This window comes from Camellia sinensis, chromosome 4, assembly GCF_055761805.1.
Source record: "Camellia sinensis isolate YWXY chromosome 4, ASM5576180v1, whole genome shotgun sequence".
Classification (NCBI taxonomy): domain Eukaryota; kingdom Viridiplantae; phylum Streptophyta; class Magnoliopsida; order Ericales; family Theaceae; genus Camellia; species Camellia sinensis.
The window spans coordinates 29,915,342-29,933,475 of record NC_138964.1 but is presented as its reverse complement, the minus strand read 5'-3'; the positions used below and the strand labels follow the sequence as shown (position 1 = coordinate 29,933,475).

At 36.9% G+C, this 18,134-nt stretch overlaps 1 protein-coding gene across 1 annotated transcript; it reads right to left on the bottom strand.

The window, feature by feature from the left end:
• Positions 1 to 5,504: 5,504 nt before the first annotated feature.
• LOC145823663 (uncharacterized) lies at positions 5,505 to 6,524 on the bottom strand. Its single transcript, XM_082923161.1, has one exon. The coding sequence runs from the start codon at positions 6,522 to 6,524 to the stop codon at positions 5,505 to 5,507; it is 1,020 nt and encodes a 339-aa protein (XP_082779287.1).
• Positions 6,525 to 18,134: the final 11,610 nt, after the last annotated feature.

Here is an 18,134-nt window from a genome sequence, read left to right as displayed (position 1 = left end):
GTTGATAATGAAATGGGTATTATTGATAATGTATTTAGATTATAATTGATAGATGTATTATTCTGTATAAGTATAGGTTACAGGTTGCATTGATAATGGAATGCATATAGTTTAGAAATTAATGAAAAATATTCAATTTGTGTATTTTAAAAAAATTAATAAATAGAGCTTTTGGCGACTAAACATTTAGTAGCCAAAAAATAAAAGCGAACTTATTGGCGGCTAAACAGTTAGTAGCCAAAAAAAAAAAAATGAAAGTTTTTGGCGACTAAAAAATTAGTAGCTAAAAGGGAGTACCATGATTTTGGCGACTAAAAAATTGGTAGCCAAAAAGGAGTGAAGTTTTTAGCGACTAAAAAATTGGTAGCTAAAAAGCTGAAGATGATTTTTTTTTTTTTTGCGACTAAATATTTTCTTTTGGATGACTAAATTTTTAGTCGCTAATTGGCGACTTTGGGAGACAAAAAAAATTAGCCGCCAATTCTTTTGCCGACAATCAATCAACGACCAAACGAGCAACTAAGAATTTTAGTCAGCAAAAATCTTTGGCGACTAAAAAAATGATTTTTGGCGACTAAAAATTTAGTTGCTAAAAGTGTAATTTGTTGTAGTGAAGCTTCTAATCAACTGATTAATTACTAGAAATCAGTTCTCTCTCTGTTAGTTTGAAGACTAATGTTGATTTGAGGGATCACTTGAAGTAGCCTTTTGGAGATCCAAGAGTGCAATGTTACTATGGTAGGAAAAGATGGAAAGAGGGTTTTTAGATCAAATCCCGGAAGGATTTGGAATTGTTACAAGGGTGAAAAGAAAATCAATATGAAAATCTGGTAAGGAGGTGTTGATTAAAGCTGTTGCACATGCCATTTCAATCTTCTCTATGAACTGTTTTATATTGCCAGTGACTTTGTGCAATGGTCTTAACTCCTTTGTGGCTAGGTTTTTGTCGGGGCAAGGTCAGGGGAAAAAAAAATGATTTTCAATTTTGAAAAATAATTTTTAGGTTTTTAATTCGTATTTTTATTTATTTATTTATTTATTTGAATGTTTAGATGCATCTAATAGATGTATGAAAAATGATTCATCCTCCAAATCAAGCCCTTCCAATTCCACTCCCAATGACATGGCTTGAGACTCATGTGAAGACACCCATGCTCTTTTCTCTCTCTCTCTCTCTCTCTTCCCTACAGTGCTCTCTCTCCTCAGTCATCGTCAGAGAGAAGACCCACCGGAGAGTGGCGTCGATCTGTCTTCTTCTCTCAGACTTTGGCCTTCTCTCCTCCATCTCCACTAGCTCCGGCCAATCCACCAAATTAGTTTCGTTTTTTTCTTTTTCTTTTCTATGCTAGTGGATTGCTACGATTGAGGGTCACCAGAGGTGGTGAGTTGGCTGCGTCCTCCTCTACTTCTCTCTACTTTGCCTTTTTTTTTTCTAGAGAGAGAGAGAGAGAGGGTGGGAGGAAGAAGAAGAATGAAGAAAGAGGAAAAAGAAAAAGGGGCTAGGTTTGCGACAGTGATGGCAGTGCTGATGAGTAGAGGAAGGGAGGGTTAGCAATGGTGCTAGAGAGGGTTGTCGGTGAGGGTGGTGGGTTTCTTAGTTTTTAGAGAGAGAAAGTAGAAGGATGATGAGGATGTTGGAGAGGGAGATGCTTGCTGGAGAGGGAGTGAATATAAATTTTTTTTCCCCCTTTGTCTTTCTGTAAGTGCATGAAACACACTCATTTTGCAATTGATATATAAATTCTACTTTCTCATCCAAATCATTGGGGGTGAAATTAGGAACTCATAAAATATATATATATATATATATATTGAAAATGTACTAAGTTTTGTATATATATTGTATCTTTTTAAAATTATTCAATTTTTAAATATTTTAAATTTTTTTTTTTTAACTTTTTAAGCGTATTTAGATTAAGTGAATCTAAAAAATAAAAAAACATTGATTAAAATATTTAAAAAGTTCACTAAAATTTAAAATAAAAAAATGCAAGTTGAAAAAACAAACTATTTTTGAAAACTCCAAAACTAGTCAAAATTGCTTGGGAGACTTTGTGCTTGGCTAAAGCATAAGGTCAGCTCTGATCCCAAAAAAAAAAAAAAAAAAGCATTAGTTCGGTTGGGTTTCAAGTCTCTCTAAGCTTTCAATCTGCTATTGCTTGCTACACAATGCTGGAGATTGCTCACTAATCCTAACTCTTTTCTTGGAAAAGTAGTCAATGCAAAATATTTTCCAAATGGCAGCATGAGAATGAAGTCTTCAAGGTAGTTCAATAAGTTTAGTGGAAACCTTCTACGAAGCATTTATTCAAGATAAATATCAACGGCAGTTTGAATTCGGGAACAAAATGTGTGGTGATCAGAGACAGTTTGAAACGCTGCCATAGGTTGCAAAAATGCCATCAAGGGATATAGCGGCGTTTATAGTTTTACGTCGGTGATACGACTGCCATCTTAAATTTATGGCAGCATTTGAGAAACGTTGATAAAGACTTATAGACGGTGTTTTTTGAAACACCATCATATTCTGTTGTCCGCTAACAAACTTGGTCATAGTTAATTGATGGCTATCAGAAAATGGAAGCTTCCTGTCCCTTACGCTTGCCAATGTTGTTCTCAATTAAAGTAGAGGAAGCTATGTCTATCAGAAAATGACTAGTTTTTCAATTACAGGTCATGTTGTTGATGAATGCAAGCAGTTGAAAACCAGTTTGCAAAATAACATACATTGAGAAAAATCTCGGTGAAGAGCCTGAGTCATAGTATTGGTTTCCATTTCTTCTGTGCTAAGTGATGTTGTCACTTCAAATATTGAAGGCATTTATTGCTCATTTTACTTGTGATGAAAGATGCAAACTCAGATTTGAACTCGCTAATTGAATGAACCACAAACCAAATCTCAACATTTTTGTAAAATTGATTTGCATTTTTTCAAACTATAATTCATATTCAATTTTCTCAAACCATAATTCCTTGTCAATTCCAACAACTACCAATGTTGGAATTGATTTTAATGATGTTTAGATAAAGTAACAAACTGAAAAATAAAATAACACAATAGTAGAAGATAAAACCATGTACTTGAACATGAGAAGGCAAGACCTATCTTTACAGGATTCAAAGCCTCTGTAACTTAGCAGAGAAACCAACTTTAACCTTACAAACTTGAACAACATGATAATGCCTTGATTCTAAATCAAATTATGTCAACAAGGCTTTTCAATTTCATTTTTTTTTTATATATATCTTTTCCATTCAATCGTAGACCAATTAGAACCATTCCATCCAACAGAGATCATACATTATAGAATTCTGAATTTAAGTTTATAACATTCTAACAACAAAAATATTATAACATAAAACGTTTTATAACAAGCACCTACTACAATTTGGGTGGGCAAAGTATTCATTGTCTTAAATCTAAGAAACTGATTCATAAGAAATAAATATGACAAAGTTCTTAAAAAAAAAAAAAAAAAAAACACTCAAAACAAAACATATCTGTTCCAGCATGTTAGACATATTCAAACAGGGGATAGACTTCAACGAATTGATAAGAACGAGTATAAGAATATTGGTTTAAATACAATCTATGACACTTACCTTTGAGAACATCATCACGAAGCACCTTTATTATCTTGTAGTAGAGACTATAATAAATAACTTTGTCGGCGGTTGCTAACACCAGTCCGAAATCATTTTCATTTACTCCCTTGGCAACGCATAGCACGTGAAATTTGTAGGTCTTGCTTGTGTCAACTATCTCAAGGAAGACAGAAATTAAGGGTCTAAGATTGACCCAGCACTTCACAATCCAACCATAATCCAACCGTAGGAGTCTCTTTCCATCTGAAGGATTCCAAATCCCATAGCAGAGCGCAATCACATCTGAATAAGAATCAAATGACCATCACATTCTCCAAAATATCTGGTCTTGTCTACCGAATGAATTTTAGGAGCAACATGATTTGGGATTCGTATCATCTCCTCTGAACCAACATCCAATCGAAAGTGATAGTTATTATTTAACTAGTGGATTGCTCCATTCCAAAAGACCCCTTCAAGACTATTAAATGGTAGTACATCGACAGTAATATGCTTCCAAGACTTACTCTCCGAAGAGCAGATATCGAATTGATAAGAGGATTAGAGCAATTAGACAAAACAACCTTGTAATGAGGTGATTGTGAAGGACCAAAAGCCAAGTAAGCAATTGATGGATTACCACATGTTCAGGAAGTAGAGTGAATTTCTGGGTGGTGAGATTACAAACAATGTAACCTACTCTCTTGCAATTATAAACAACGCGATGAATCTCGCACAAGAGTAAGCCATTGCAAGATCTTTTAATCCTAATTATAGCAGGAGATTCGATGAAGGCGAGTGTGGGGAGGCTTGATTGGCTGACAAGCGAGACAGAGTTAGCTTCTTCATTTCTTAACCAACAACAATGGTAGAAGAATAAGCTAGAGATGAAGCGATTGCGATGACTTTGGATGAAGCTAGTGAGGTTTCCAATGAAGCAGAATCGATGATCAACTTTTCTGAAGCTGGTGAAGCTTCCGATGAAGTAGAATCCGTGATCAACTTTCTTCTTCTTTTGGTGGATATTTTGTTCTCCATTGTTGGCCCTTTGCAGAGATGTGAATAATAGGGGCTTTTTAGGGTTTGCAAAGGGAAAATTGTGATTAATTGGAAGGAACAAAAAAATGGTAAGTTAATCCTACAATAAATATCAATATTTTCAACCATAATAGAGATCCACATTTTGCACTCACAAATACATATTTACAATATTTTGAGAAGGAAAATTCTACTATACACACTTTCTACTATATGCACCCCTAAGTTATCGAATTTTGTTCTTTAATTATGATCAATTTTCTTCTTTGATTATAATTTTATTTTAATTATGACTTATGAGATTTTTTTATTATGTCTTATATGCTATATGTTGTTTGGTTATAATTTTTTTTTTTTTTTTTGATCAACAAAAGAAAACTTTATTGATGAAGAAAGTATAACATACAAAACTTACATCAACAAAGAGGGAAGTGCAAATAGCACAAGACCCTAAATTGGTGAGAAACCAATAAAGGAAACAAAAGAGAGAAGAAAAGAAAAAAGAAAAAAAAAAAAGCAAAAGCAGAGCTGCACTAGGGACCCCTTACTACCAACCATTTGGGAATCCTGATTCACATTCATCCAACCCCTTTGTAGCTTCACATAAGCAGGAGCATAGAAGCATACAGAACTGCCAGCAACATACCAACAATAGACTACCTTGATTCAACCCTGGCTACACACAGCATTTGATCTTGATTCAGATTTTTCAACTCCTCTGATTCAGATTAGCATAAGCAGACCAGACACACACCCTGTTTCAGATTAGCAAACTTCCCTGATTCAGATTAGCATGAGTAGACCAGAGCAGAAGCACACACACCCCATCAGCACATACCCCCCAGCAGCAGAGCAAAAGCACACCCCAGCAACTCCCAAACCTATAAACAACAAGTCACTTGATTCAGATTTACCACAATATCATGCACTGTATAGTGAAACTCTGGCAGCCCAGACTTGGCCCACAACCCCACCCTTACTTTCACAGTTTCTCCAAGGTCACCCATATTAGGCTGACTTCCTTTAAAAAGACAATCGTTTCTTGGCCTCCATACTAACCACAACATTGCAATTGGAACAAGGCTCCAAATCCTCATAACTGACTTCTTAAGTTTTGTTCCCAGCCACCATAGTAGCACAACATCAACACTAGCAGGAATGGCCCAAGATACTCCCCACCATTGCAACATAGATGACCAAACCTTCCAAATCTCCGAGCACTGCAGAAGAATATGATCCACTGACTCTGTTTCCTTCTTGCAGAAAGGGCATAGATTCTCCACATTGCTACTTAAGGCCCCAAACCTCTGTAAAAGACTAATTGTTTTAACCCTCCCCCTCCATGCCAACCAGCTCAAAAATTGAGCTTTTGGAGGAGCTACACCTCTCCATATCAGCTTAGGAACCTGCAAGTTTGGGCCTTGACCCAACTCATACCATTTTCTCACTGATGCCACAGTGAACTGACCTGTAGGAGACGTAGTCCACTTGACTGAGTCTGGCAGCTCCTCAATAAGTGTGGGAGCATCTCTAGTCAAGACTTGCAGCCTTTGAACCTCCTCTTCCTCCCAAGCAAGAAGTGGTCGTGAAAACAATAACCTCCAATTTCTTGAGCTATCCTTCCTCTGTATGAAAGAGCTCAGATTCCCCTCTTTTTCCACAGATAGTCTAAACAACCTTGGGAACTCTACCTTTAATTGTACATTCAACAGCCACTTATCATGCCAAAAGTTAATCCTACACCCATTTCCTATCAGAAGCTTGCAATTAGACTTGAAAAAGTCAAATAGCTCAGCATTAGTCGTTGGCACACTCAGAATATCACTCCAAACATTAGATTCTTTACCAGTCCCTTCCATCACTGGGAACCATCTTCCACCAACTACCCCATACTTACTCATGATTACTTTTTTCCACAGAGATTCATCTTCCACCCCATATCTCCACCACCACTTAGTTAACATGAAATCATTAATTTCCCTCACCCTTCTTATGCCTAACCCTCCTTGCTCTTTGCTTAGTGTTATTTGCTTCCAGTTTACCAAATGAATCTTCCTTCAGATTTCTGAACTGCCCCATAAAAATGTTGCCCTCAACTTATCAATTTCCTTAGCTACTCCTTTAGGTAATTTGAAGAGAGAAATGTAGTAACCAAGGAGGCTATCAAGAACAGATTTTATCAAGGTTAGCCGACCAGCAAATAACAGCATCCTTCTCTTCCATAAGGTTAATTTAGCTTTTACATTCTCCACCACAGGCTGCCAAGTCTTCTTTCTTCTTGGATTAGCACCTAGAGGTAAGCCCAAGTACATAAGAGGTAGCTTCTTACTTAAACAATATAGTTTAGATGCAAAGACTTGTGCAATTTCATTACTAATCCCTACTCCGAACACCACACTTTTGTGGAAATTTATCTTAAGGCCTGACATAATCTCAAAGCATCTAAGAATCCTCTTGACATTTATAATCTCCTCCCACTCTGCATCGCAAAAGAGAATAGTGTCATCGGCAAACTAGAGATGAGAAAGTTTCACACTTCCTGACCCAATAGTAGCTCCTTTTATTAAGCCTAAGAGTTTAGCCCTTTCCAACAAAACATTGAGGCCCTCAGCTGCAATATTGAACAGAAAGGGAGATAGAGGGTCACCTTGCCTTAGCCCCTTCTGAGGACTGAACTCTTCTGTTGGTGAACCATTAACTAGTATTGAAATTCTTGCCGTGGTGACACAGGTTCTCATCCAACCCAGCCATCTCTCTCCAAACCCGAGATTGACCATCATAGAAAATAAGTAATCCCAGTTGACTGAATCATAAGCTTTTTGAAAGTCAAGTTTAAGAATGAAACCCTTCAGTTTAGACTTCTTCCACCAATCCACTACCTCATTAGCAATCATGACCCCATCAAAAATATTCCTACCCCCCAAGAAGGCAGTCTGCACTTCACCAATCACATCTGGAAGCACCCTTTTCAATCTTTTGGGGAGAACCTTAGACAAGATTTTATACACTACACCCACCAAACTAATTGGTCTATAATCTATCAAACCCGAGGGACTAGTCTTCTTTGTAACTAGGGTAATAAAAGAGCTATTTAACCCAGTAACTAGCTTACTGTTATTGTAAAACTCTTGCATAAACTGAAAAATATCACTTTTCATAACCTTCTAGCATTTCTGGATGCACGTCATGTTGAAACCATCCGGACCCGGCGCTTTATTCCCATTACAGTCTTTAACAGCCTCCCAAACTTCTTCCATAGTGAACTCAGGATCAAGAGACTCCGCCACCTTAGCACTATTAATCAATACAAAACTACCAGACAATTTTGGGCGAAATGGCCAACCCTCCGAGAATGCCTTAGTAAAGTGCTTCAGCACTTCTTGTTTTACCAATTCTGGATCTTCAACATGAACCCCATCTACTACCACTGAGTCCACTAAGTTCCTACTTTGCCTTTGGCTAGCCATAATATGAAAAAACCTGGTGTTCCTATCACCATTTTGAGCCCAATTAACTCTAGACTTTTGGAACCAGATCCAGTCCAGTTTCTTTCTCTATGACCACACCAAGTTTTTGAAATCCCTCTTTCTTTCAACTTCATGAGGATCTAATGACCCCACTTCTGCCAATAGATCTAGCTCATGCAGCTCTGCTTTAGCCATTTTGAGTAGATCCTCCACAGAACCAAACACTTCAGAATTCCACTTTTTCAACTCAGCTTTGAGACTACACAATTTCACCTTAGCTCTGTACCCAGCCCACCCTTGCACCTGCATATCCAACTAGGACTTTTGCACAACTGACATGAAACTAGGATGCAAGGTCCAAGCATTCAAAAACCTGAACGGTTATAATTTTTTGTTTAATGTATAGTACACATTAAAAAATACTAAATTATTTTAATAATTATATTATCATTTTATTATATTTATTTCTTAAAAAATAAACAATAAATATGTTTTGAACAATGAACACCAATGAGAGCTCATGCATAATTTTGGTACTTCACTTTTGAACAAAACAAACAACATGGTGCCATGTTCTTTCGAAGGAAGAAAAAAAGAAGAGTAATATTAGGAATCATAAAAAAAAATATATCATAAAGATAATCATGAAAGATTTTTCACCTTTAAATTACACATACAATAAAACACTACACACTAATCAAAGAATAAAAAATTTCATGACGCATTTCATAATATTTTTTCATTATCCCTAGTATTATTCGAAAAAAGAAAATATGGCATGTTTTTCATCACTAAATGCCGTCATAATGACATTAATTGATAATTGAGACGTCATTGATAAATGCAAAAAAATGTTGGCTAAAGTATTTAATGGCCCTTTATAAATATAAGTAAAGGGCGACCATTTCTATGACTTAAATTATAAACATTGTTTTAGCTTTTAATAGTATTTTTAGGACTTATTGCATTGTTTTTCACGCATTACTAATTTTAAAAAATTTCTACAATGCATGGATTTCATCTCGATGATTTGAATAGTTAATTTTTAAGATTGTAGATCATTTATTAAAAAAATAATATTAATACGATAATTGGAGTCACATAATTTCAATGTAGGCAAATACGTATTTGCCTTTAAAAAAAATACATATTTTTAAAAATAGACCATTTATTTCATTTCTATTTTATAAATAAGATGATTAAATTATAAAACTACATTATCATATGAATTTGATAAATTGCACTGAAATCCCCTCAATACCTTTGAAATTAAATTATCAACCCATTTATTCTCTCAAATATCACTACATTCCTTTACTTTGGAAATTTGTCTAACAACTACCTCGTTTGGGATGCTAGTTTTTTAGCTAAAATAGTAAAAAAGTCAAACACTCAATTATAATTTATATTATTCTCTTTATTTTTCTGAACGTATTTTTGTAAAAAGTTAAAAAATTAACTAAAATAATCACTTTTCAAACACCTCTTAGTCAAACTGCTAGTCATCCATCCATTGACTAATAGAAAAACATAACAAAAATAGATATAATAATGCATAAAATATCAAAAATTCCCCTATCATTTATCTCTCTCCACTCGTTTAATAGCTCTAACAGATCTCTTCTTTTCTCTCTCTTATCAAGCAATCCTACTCCATCATCCATCACCACCACAACTCCAAATGTGTGCTTATGAGCGGTCCTACCAACTCCAACACATAATGGTTTCAATGCATAAATAATAACACTCAGATACCAAGATATTTCTTTGTTGTTATTAGGGACTAGTTTTTCTATTGTGGTTCACGATCAGATTGCCAAGGGTTATCTCTGGCCCAATTCGAAGCCACGAGATATGGAAATGTCAGGTTTCATTATGCATGTTGTTCAAGAGATTTTCTGCACAACCAACATCCAAAAACTAGGAGAAGATGGGGGGATATGAACTACAGTCCGATGGATAACTAACCTGTAGCAGATGAGAGTTGGGTTGCAACATCGATGCGGTAGATGGGGGTTAGGTAATGTATCACTTAACTGCATTACATCTCTAAGTTGTTTGACAAAATTCCCTATCCACTTCTCATGCATACAATGGCCACTACTTGCTTAAGAAGCTTATGGGCCACTGCTTCCTCAAATAGTGGAATGTTGCGGTGTTTGGTAAGATTGAATCAAAATTGAAAAGTGTAGAAGATGAGGCTCATGCTCTTGATTTGTTAGCTGAGGATCGACCATTACTTGATACAGAACTGTATAGAAGAAAGGAAGTACGGGGTGATGTGTGGAGGTTACCCAAAATGTTGGAGTGGATTTGGTTACAAAAACCTCGAATGAATTGGGCATCTAAAGGGGATAAAAATACAAGGTTCTTCCATATTATAGCATGTAGCAGAAATAGTAGAAACTCTTTGTGTTCAATTGTTGTTAATAGCTCATTGTTAGAGGAGCCTTTGGCAATTAGGGAGGCCGTTAAGAATCATTTTATGAGGCTTTTTTCGGAAAATTGGAAAGTCCGTCCCAAATTGTCTGGCCCTTTCAAGAACATAGGGGGTGCTCAAGTTGTGGCACAATTGGAGGCAGAGTTTACAGAGGAGGAGATTAATAATGTTATCAAGTGTTGTGATGGTAATAAGGCACCTGGCCCTGATGGGTTTAATATGTCATTCTTCAAAAAGTGTTGGAAAATTGTGAGGGTTGATGTGCTACAATTTATGAGTGATTTTCATCAGAATGCTAGGCTTGTTTGTGGGCTAAATAGCTCGTTTATAGCTCTGATTTCCAAAGTTTTAATTCCTTCTTGTTTGAATGATTATAGGCCTATTAGCTTGATTGGCTCCTTGTATAAAATTGTAGCTAAAGTGCTAGCGAATAGAATGAAGCAGGTAATGCCCAAGATTATTGGCGAAGCTCAGTCAGCTTTTTTGGGGGGAAGGAATATATTAGATGGCATATTGATAGCCAATGAAATAGTGGATGGTTGGAAAAGATCCAATAGAAAAGGCTTGGTGCTTAAATTGGATTTTGAAAAGGCTTATGGCTCTATTAATTGGGAGTTTTTATTCGACATGTTAGCAAAGTTTGGATTTGGAAATCGTTGGTTACGATGGATGAAAACTTGTGTTTCCTCTGCTAAGATCTCCATTTTGGTGAATGGGTCACCAACATCTGAGTTTTGTCCACAAAGAGGCCTGAGGCAAGGAGATCCATTGTCACCATTCTTATTCAACATTGTAGCAGAAAGTCTTAATATTTTGCTGAGCAGAGCTAGACAACTGGGTCTAATTCAAGGGGCTGTGGTGGGCTCTAGTGGGTTAAGAATCACGCACTTGCAATTTGCGGATGATACGATTTTGTTCTGTAATGCTGATAAAGAGGAGGTGGGCAACATTAAAAGAATTCTAAGATGCTTTGAGATTGTATCGGGTCTGAGAATTAATTATCACAAGAGTGTCATCTGTGGGATTGGGGTAGATAAGGGTTTGATGCAGGAGTTTGCTTATTCCTTAAATTGTCGCCACCATAAATTGCCTCTAAAATACTTGGGGCTTCCTTTGGGGACTAATCCCAGCAGGAGGAGTACTTGGAAACCCGTTCTTGATAAGTTCAAACAAAAATTGTCCACATGGAAGAGAAGGTTGTTATCTTTTGCTGGGCGCTTAACTCTTATTAAATCGGTTATGTCTAATCTGCCCAACTATTACCTCTCACTGTTTAGAATCCCTGCTGGAGTGGCAAAGGAAATTGAGAGAATGCAATCTGCATTCCTTTGGGGTGGATCCGATCTTAGAAGGAAAATTCATATGGTCCGGTGGGTGGTGGTTTCTAAAAATAAAAAACTAGGTGGGTTAGGGTTGAGGAGGATAAAAAGTTTCAATCAATGTCTCTTGCTGAAATGATGGTGGAGATTTGGTGTAGAGAATAAATCCCTTTGGAAGGAAGTGATTTGCTCCAAGTATGTGTCATTGGATGGAAGATGGACACCACAGTTAATAGGCAGAGAATCCAAGATCTGGTCGGATATTATTCAAGCTGTACTGTCCAATCCAGAGCAGCACCAATTTTTTATCTCTAATTCTCAGATTGTTCTGGGGGATGGGAGGAGAGTTCGATTTTGGAGAGACAAGTGGGTGTGTAATGTATGCCTAATGGAGGAATTCCCAAGGCTCTTTTCCTTATCTAATGATAAAAATGGTGTGGTAAGGGTGTTCTTTGAAAAAAGGGAAGAGAATGGTGGCTGGAACATGGACTTCAGAAGACCTCTGTTGGTATGGGAGGAGGAAGAAGCTAACAGACTTTTTCATTTGTTGAATTCTGCACCAACTCTGTGCAATTCCAGATCTGATGAGCTCATATGGGGTGCAGACCCATCTAATCTTTTTTCCGTTTCTTCAGTATATCTTTGGAGTGAATCACATCTGGGACCTATGCTACCAGTGGCTGCTTCAATTTGGAATAATTTCGCTCCCCCAAAAGTTCAATGTTTTGGGTGGATGGCTTGGCTGGGTAAGATTAAAACATGGAGCTTTCTCCATAGAATTGGAATTCTAACAGGGAATGTAAATCTTGATTGTGTCTTTTGCCATAATGAGATTGAAACTGTGGAACATATTCTATTGTACTGTCCTTTCGTTTGGTTGCTTTGGTCCAACATCGTTCGATGGTGGGGTATGCAGTGGGTGCTGCCAGGTTCAGTGAATGGTCTGTTGAATTGGTGGGATGGTTGTAGAATGAAGAAGCTGGAAAAGAAAATTTGGAAGGTTCTTCCTCTGGCTATCCTCTTGTCTACATTGAAGCATCGAAATGATTGCATCTTTAATGGCTCTCAACCAAACTTGGAAGACCTGTGTGAAATAGTGAAGGTTCGTGTAGCTATGTGGCTCAAAGCCTCACCAACTCAGGTGGAGTTTTCTATTAATGACCTGGTTTTTAACCTGCCACAGGTGAAGTTCTGCATTAGAAATGGAGGTTGAGTGAAAAAGTGTTTGTTTGGTTGGTTGGTTGTTGGTATGATTGGTGGTCATGGTAGTTTAGAGCTGGCCAGGTCTCATGTCTGTTCTGCTGGTATGATTGTGCATACATTGTATTTCTGCTTCTGGTTATAGGCTGCAGAGCTATTTCTAAATAAAAAGTGTGTATCATGCTGCTGTTGTAATAAGCCTGATGCTTGTAGAATGCTGTGGAGCTGTTTGGCATCCAGGTGGCTGGCTGTGTGCCTCTGTTTAACAGTCTTGTTTAGGAAGAGGATTTGATCTATTCTGCACCAGTCTTGCATTGCTGTGAGGTTATGTTCATCCTTTGCTGGGTAGCTGATGTGGCTTGCTGATGGAAGCAAGGTAGAAGACTTCATCCTCATCTGTGCAGTTGTGTGTTGAGTTTGCTGGTTGTTAGTATGTTCTGTTAGTATATACCAGAGGATGTTTGTTAGTTTGCTGGTTGTTAGTATGATATGCTGGTTTCTACCAGATGATGTCTAGTAGCATAGTAGCATTGGTTTGGTGTTTTGATCTGTTTCTCTCGTTGGTTCCTCACCAACTTGGGGGTGCTAGCAAATGATAGGATGGGCTTTTTGGTGTCAACCTAGTTGGGATCATTTAACTCATTGTGATGCTCCTGCACTCCTCTTTTCTTTATTGGTGTAACTTAATTTGTACCTTGTACTTGTTTTCATTAATAAAGTTTCTTTTTTTGCTGATAAAAAAAAAAGAAGAAGCTTATGGTCTTCTTGTGCTTCTTGTGGCCTCTCTTAGGACTTATTGGTCAGTGTGGTAAGTTATGGTACAGCAATATTACATATGTGGGAGATGTTCAGAAGATAAACTATTGCCCAATTCAGTTAATTGTGATTTGAAGATAGAATAATTACGAAAGCAAATTTAAAATAATAATAATAATAATAAAAAATAAAAAAAAAAATTGAAAAAGGAAGGATGAAAGACAAATCAATTCTATGACCATTGTGACAGTGGACTTCCGAACAATAATAATTATGCAAAATAAGATGTACAATTGAAATGCTCATGAACAAATTATATACAAATTGCATCAACTCTTACCGTCATAAATCATAAAGAAAAATACACTATCATGCATTGAGATTGAAAATTTACAAAAGAGAAAAGGCTTTTGATTAGAAGTGGATATGTGTGTAGAGAAAGGAGATAAGAACTAATGGGAAAATGATTTGGAAATAGAGGACTGAGAAATTGACTCCAAAGTTATGGTTTTAATTCGAAATTTATTTAATTTAAAATTATTTTTTAAAATAAATTTGTTATTTAAAGTATTTAAGCGATGGATACATCTCAATGCGTGAAGTGATTAATCATCTATAATATGATGTCAAAACATAGAAGAACTTGCTGTTCAGCAACTGAAAAAATAACTTAAGTAGTAATTCTAAATTTCAGAGGTTCTTCGAGAGTATTGTTATGCAAATTTTTCATCCTATAAGTTGTGATTATATAAAACAATGTAAGAAAGATGTTTTACAATCAAAATATAATCCATATAGAATTTATAGTTACATTTCATGTAAAACTCAAAATGGGTTTGCAAAAGAAATATTTCTTAAATAGAATCCATATAAAATTGGTATTGAGTTTATGGATTATCTGAATTTACAATGGGTAAAGTTATTTTGGGAAATATTCTTTCACAAACCCAAAATAAATAGAGTTCATATAAAATACATAAAGTTAGTATAATTTAAATTGACTTTAAATTTGTGTACAACTCTATATATAAATGGAATATGCATGCCGATGTGGCTTCTTTTTTTTATTTATAAAAAAGTAACCCCTAAAATGTGTTACTTAAAAAAGGGGAAAACACTATACACACACATATATATATACATAATGTATAGTATAGATAAATATGGAATAATAAGAAATCAAAATAAAAAATTATAGGATCCACCATAAAAGTGTTATTTTTTTAATTGAATTTCAAAATAGATTAGTATATTCTCTTTTTGAAAGACATAAATCATGTAATAATTACTTAATATATATTTTTTAAAATTAAGAAAACAAGAAATTAGACATGGATTTTTGTTACAAGTAGATATGAATATAGATAATTTTTTCTAAAATATTTTATTATTAATAATTTTGTATGTAACACAAGATTTTTGCAATTTATAAGATTTTTTTTTTTTGTGAAAATAAGATATTTTGAAAATTTAGTCTATAGAAAAATTATGTATGAAAAGATAGAAATATATGGGCATAACAAGTCAATATTTTAGTGTTTGAAATTTGACATCTTTATTTTTTTATTCTGGTGAATCGCTTTCTATATTTAATAGAAAAACAAAGCATTAGTATATTTTTCTTTTAAAAATCATAAATTATGGAATAATTAGAATTTTATTTTATGTGGTTAAAACAAAGATAACTAATGGAGAAAAAAAAAAAAAAAAAAAAAAAAATTAAGAACTGCTTGATAAAAGTTGACAGAATTGAGAATGCAACAAGGAGGGTGGGTTCCGGTGCTTAACCGTCGTGGACGTCAAGATACCAGAAATCATGGGCCAAGCGAGGGCCTATTCACAGTCTTTGTGGATGACATCCCTAATTCCATGGATCCGAAAGGGTTGTATAAGTTGTTTATGAAGTTCGGTATTGTTAAAGATGTCTTTATTCCACAGAAGAGGCGCAAGGTGAAGAACTCAAGGTTTGGTTTTGTCAGGTTTGACTGCCCTGTGGCCATGGAAATGGCAATCCAAAAAGCTAATGGTTTGTGGGTTGACGATAAGGCCTTGGAAGTAAAGAGTGCTGAGTACAGGAATGAGCGAGCTAGGCCAAGGGTCAATCCTCATAATCCGGTGGAAGGTCTTACTAATCGCAGGTTCTATAATACAGGAGGTGATAGGAATGTGTTTCAGTTGAGGGACCATAGATCCTTTGCAGAAGTAGTTGTTGACAAGACCATTCAAGATAGGGGTAGCATTATAGTGGAAGTTGATGAGGTGGGTAATGGATGGTTGTACGAGAGTATTATTATACGCCTCAAAACGAATCGATGTGCTCAAGAGTTGAAAGAGGAGTTAAAAATACAAGGAGTGGGTGAGGTTTTGGTAAGAGAGGTGGGTGGCAGAGATGTAGTTGTAACGTTCGATTCTAAGGATCAGAAGACGTCTAAGATGCCACTGTTATACCCTTGGATCCATGAATGGAGTGAGTTTATTACTGAATGGATTGCTGGTCTAAATTTGGACCAGGAGAGGGGGGTGTGGCTAAGCTGTTATGGCATTCCCCTTAACCTCTGGAATAGCAGTACGTTGAAGAAGATTGGTAGCTTGTGGGGTGAAGTCCTTAACTTTGAAGGTGATGTTAGCAACCCGACCTCATTCAGAAGTGCAAAGGTCAGAGTTGCAACAAAAAGTATGGAACTTATTAATAAAGTCATCACTCTAAAGTGTAAAGGGAAGCTCCACTCATTAAGAGTGTGCGAGGAGCAAAGGGTGGTGTCTGAAGTAGTGAGAGAGGTGTGCAAATGCAAGATTCATCATGATGCAGAGTCTGGTTTCTTCAACAATACCGCCCAGGGGCTTCAAGGCAAACTCGGTGAGGAGAAGGTGCAGAGGTATGACGGGGCAGCTGAGTCAGTTGCTGAAGTGGCAAGAAGAAATGAGCTGGACCATGTTAGCGACACATATCAGATAAGGAAAGAGGTTGAGCTGGACGAAGTGAATGGGCTACTGCATGCTTCGGCAGTTGATGACTCACTGCACGATCTCGAAAAGGTAACCGGTGCTGGTGAGGAAGAGGCAAGGATGGTGCTGGGAAGCCCTGACAAGGGTGTAATCGAGGCTTATCAACAGGAGGAGGGTCAGGTATATTCACACGCCACACTGCAAGACTTCGGAAAGGCAAATGAGGATTATCAAAAGGAGGAGGGTCAGGTGCATTCACCAGGTTTTCTAAAAAGTTGTAGTGGTTCGGGTGTTGCTAGGCCTGGTATCAACTTAGAGGTCTTTTTGGGCCAAACTCGAACAATAAATTATGGGCCTCCAGAGGCTGTGGTTAGGCCAAACCCTGAGCTATGTCCACCAAATAAGACCGGGGCAAATAAGCCCAATGAGGAATCCATTAAGAGTAGGCCTATTGTGTTATACACCGAACCCAGTCAGTCTAAACTGAGGAAGGCTATGCTAAAAGAGAAGGAAAGCTCGAAGGGCAATGGAAGGAGGGGCGAGAAAAAGAATTTGGGGCATCACAATCAAAAGCAAATCAGTGGTTTTTCTGGGTTTGTTAGAAGTATGAACCAAATAACAGCATCAGCTAGTAAGAAAGGGTCCAAGGGAGGCATTTTCAGGCCGGCAGTGGCAACTTCTGTGCCCTCCACTTCGTCTGGCAGCAGCGCAGGGGAAGAGAGATCAATCCGGGAAGAAGCTTGTGCTACTCTTCAAATGGGGAGGCTGTTAGGGATTAATTATGAAGGGAAAGAAGAGGAGGCCTTAAGGAAGATTTCAGAAATGGAATTGAAGGACATGGGGCGGATGAGAGAGTGCCAGCAGTCGTGAGTTGGGCTCTGTCTACAGAGGTTTCAGCGTTAGATTTTTCTTCTAATGAAGATTCTATCATGGAATTGCAGAGGATTGGGTAGAAGGGAGAAAAAAGGTAAGATTAGAAGCATGATTATAGATAGAAAAATTGATATTGTCCTCCTCCAAGAGACCAAGTTATCAAGCTGTACTGAGATAGATGTTAAAGCCCTATGGCCAAAAGCCAGAATGGATTACACGTATGTAGATTCAGATGGGAATTCAGGAGGTTTGCTATGCATTTGGGACCCAGGGACTTTTCAACTTTCAGATTGCTGCTGTAATAGGAGCTTTATACTACTTTCAGGTACTATTCTTAATTCCTTTGAATGTGTCTTAGTTAATGTATATGCTCCTAATGTAGTGGATAGGAGAAGGAAGCTCTGGGACACTCTGGAAAGGCTGAAATCTGCTTCCTCTAAGCCCTGGTGTCTTGGTGGCGACTTCAATGAAATCAGATGTGTGGGTGAGAGGTTAGGCTGCTCGAGAAGG

What these genes read in the sequence shown, in the direction of transcription:
- LOC145823663 (XM_082923161.1), bottom strand. Translation starts at nt 6,524, where the DNA reads ATGAGTAAGTATGGGGTAGTTGGTGGAAGATGGTTCCCAGTGATGGAA.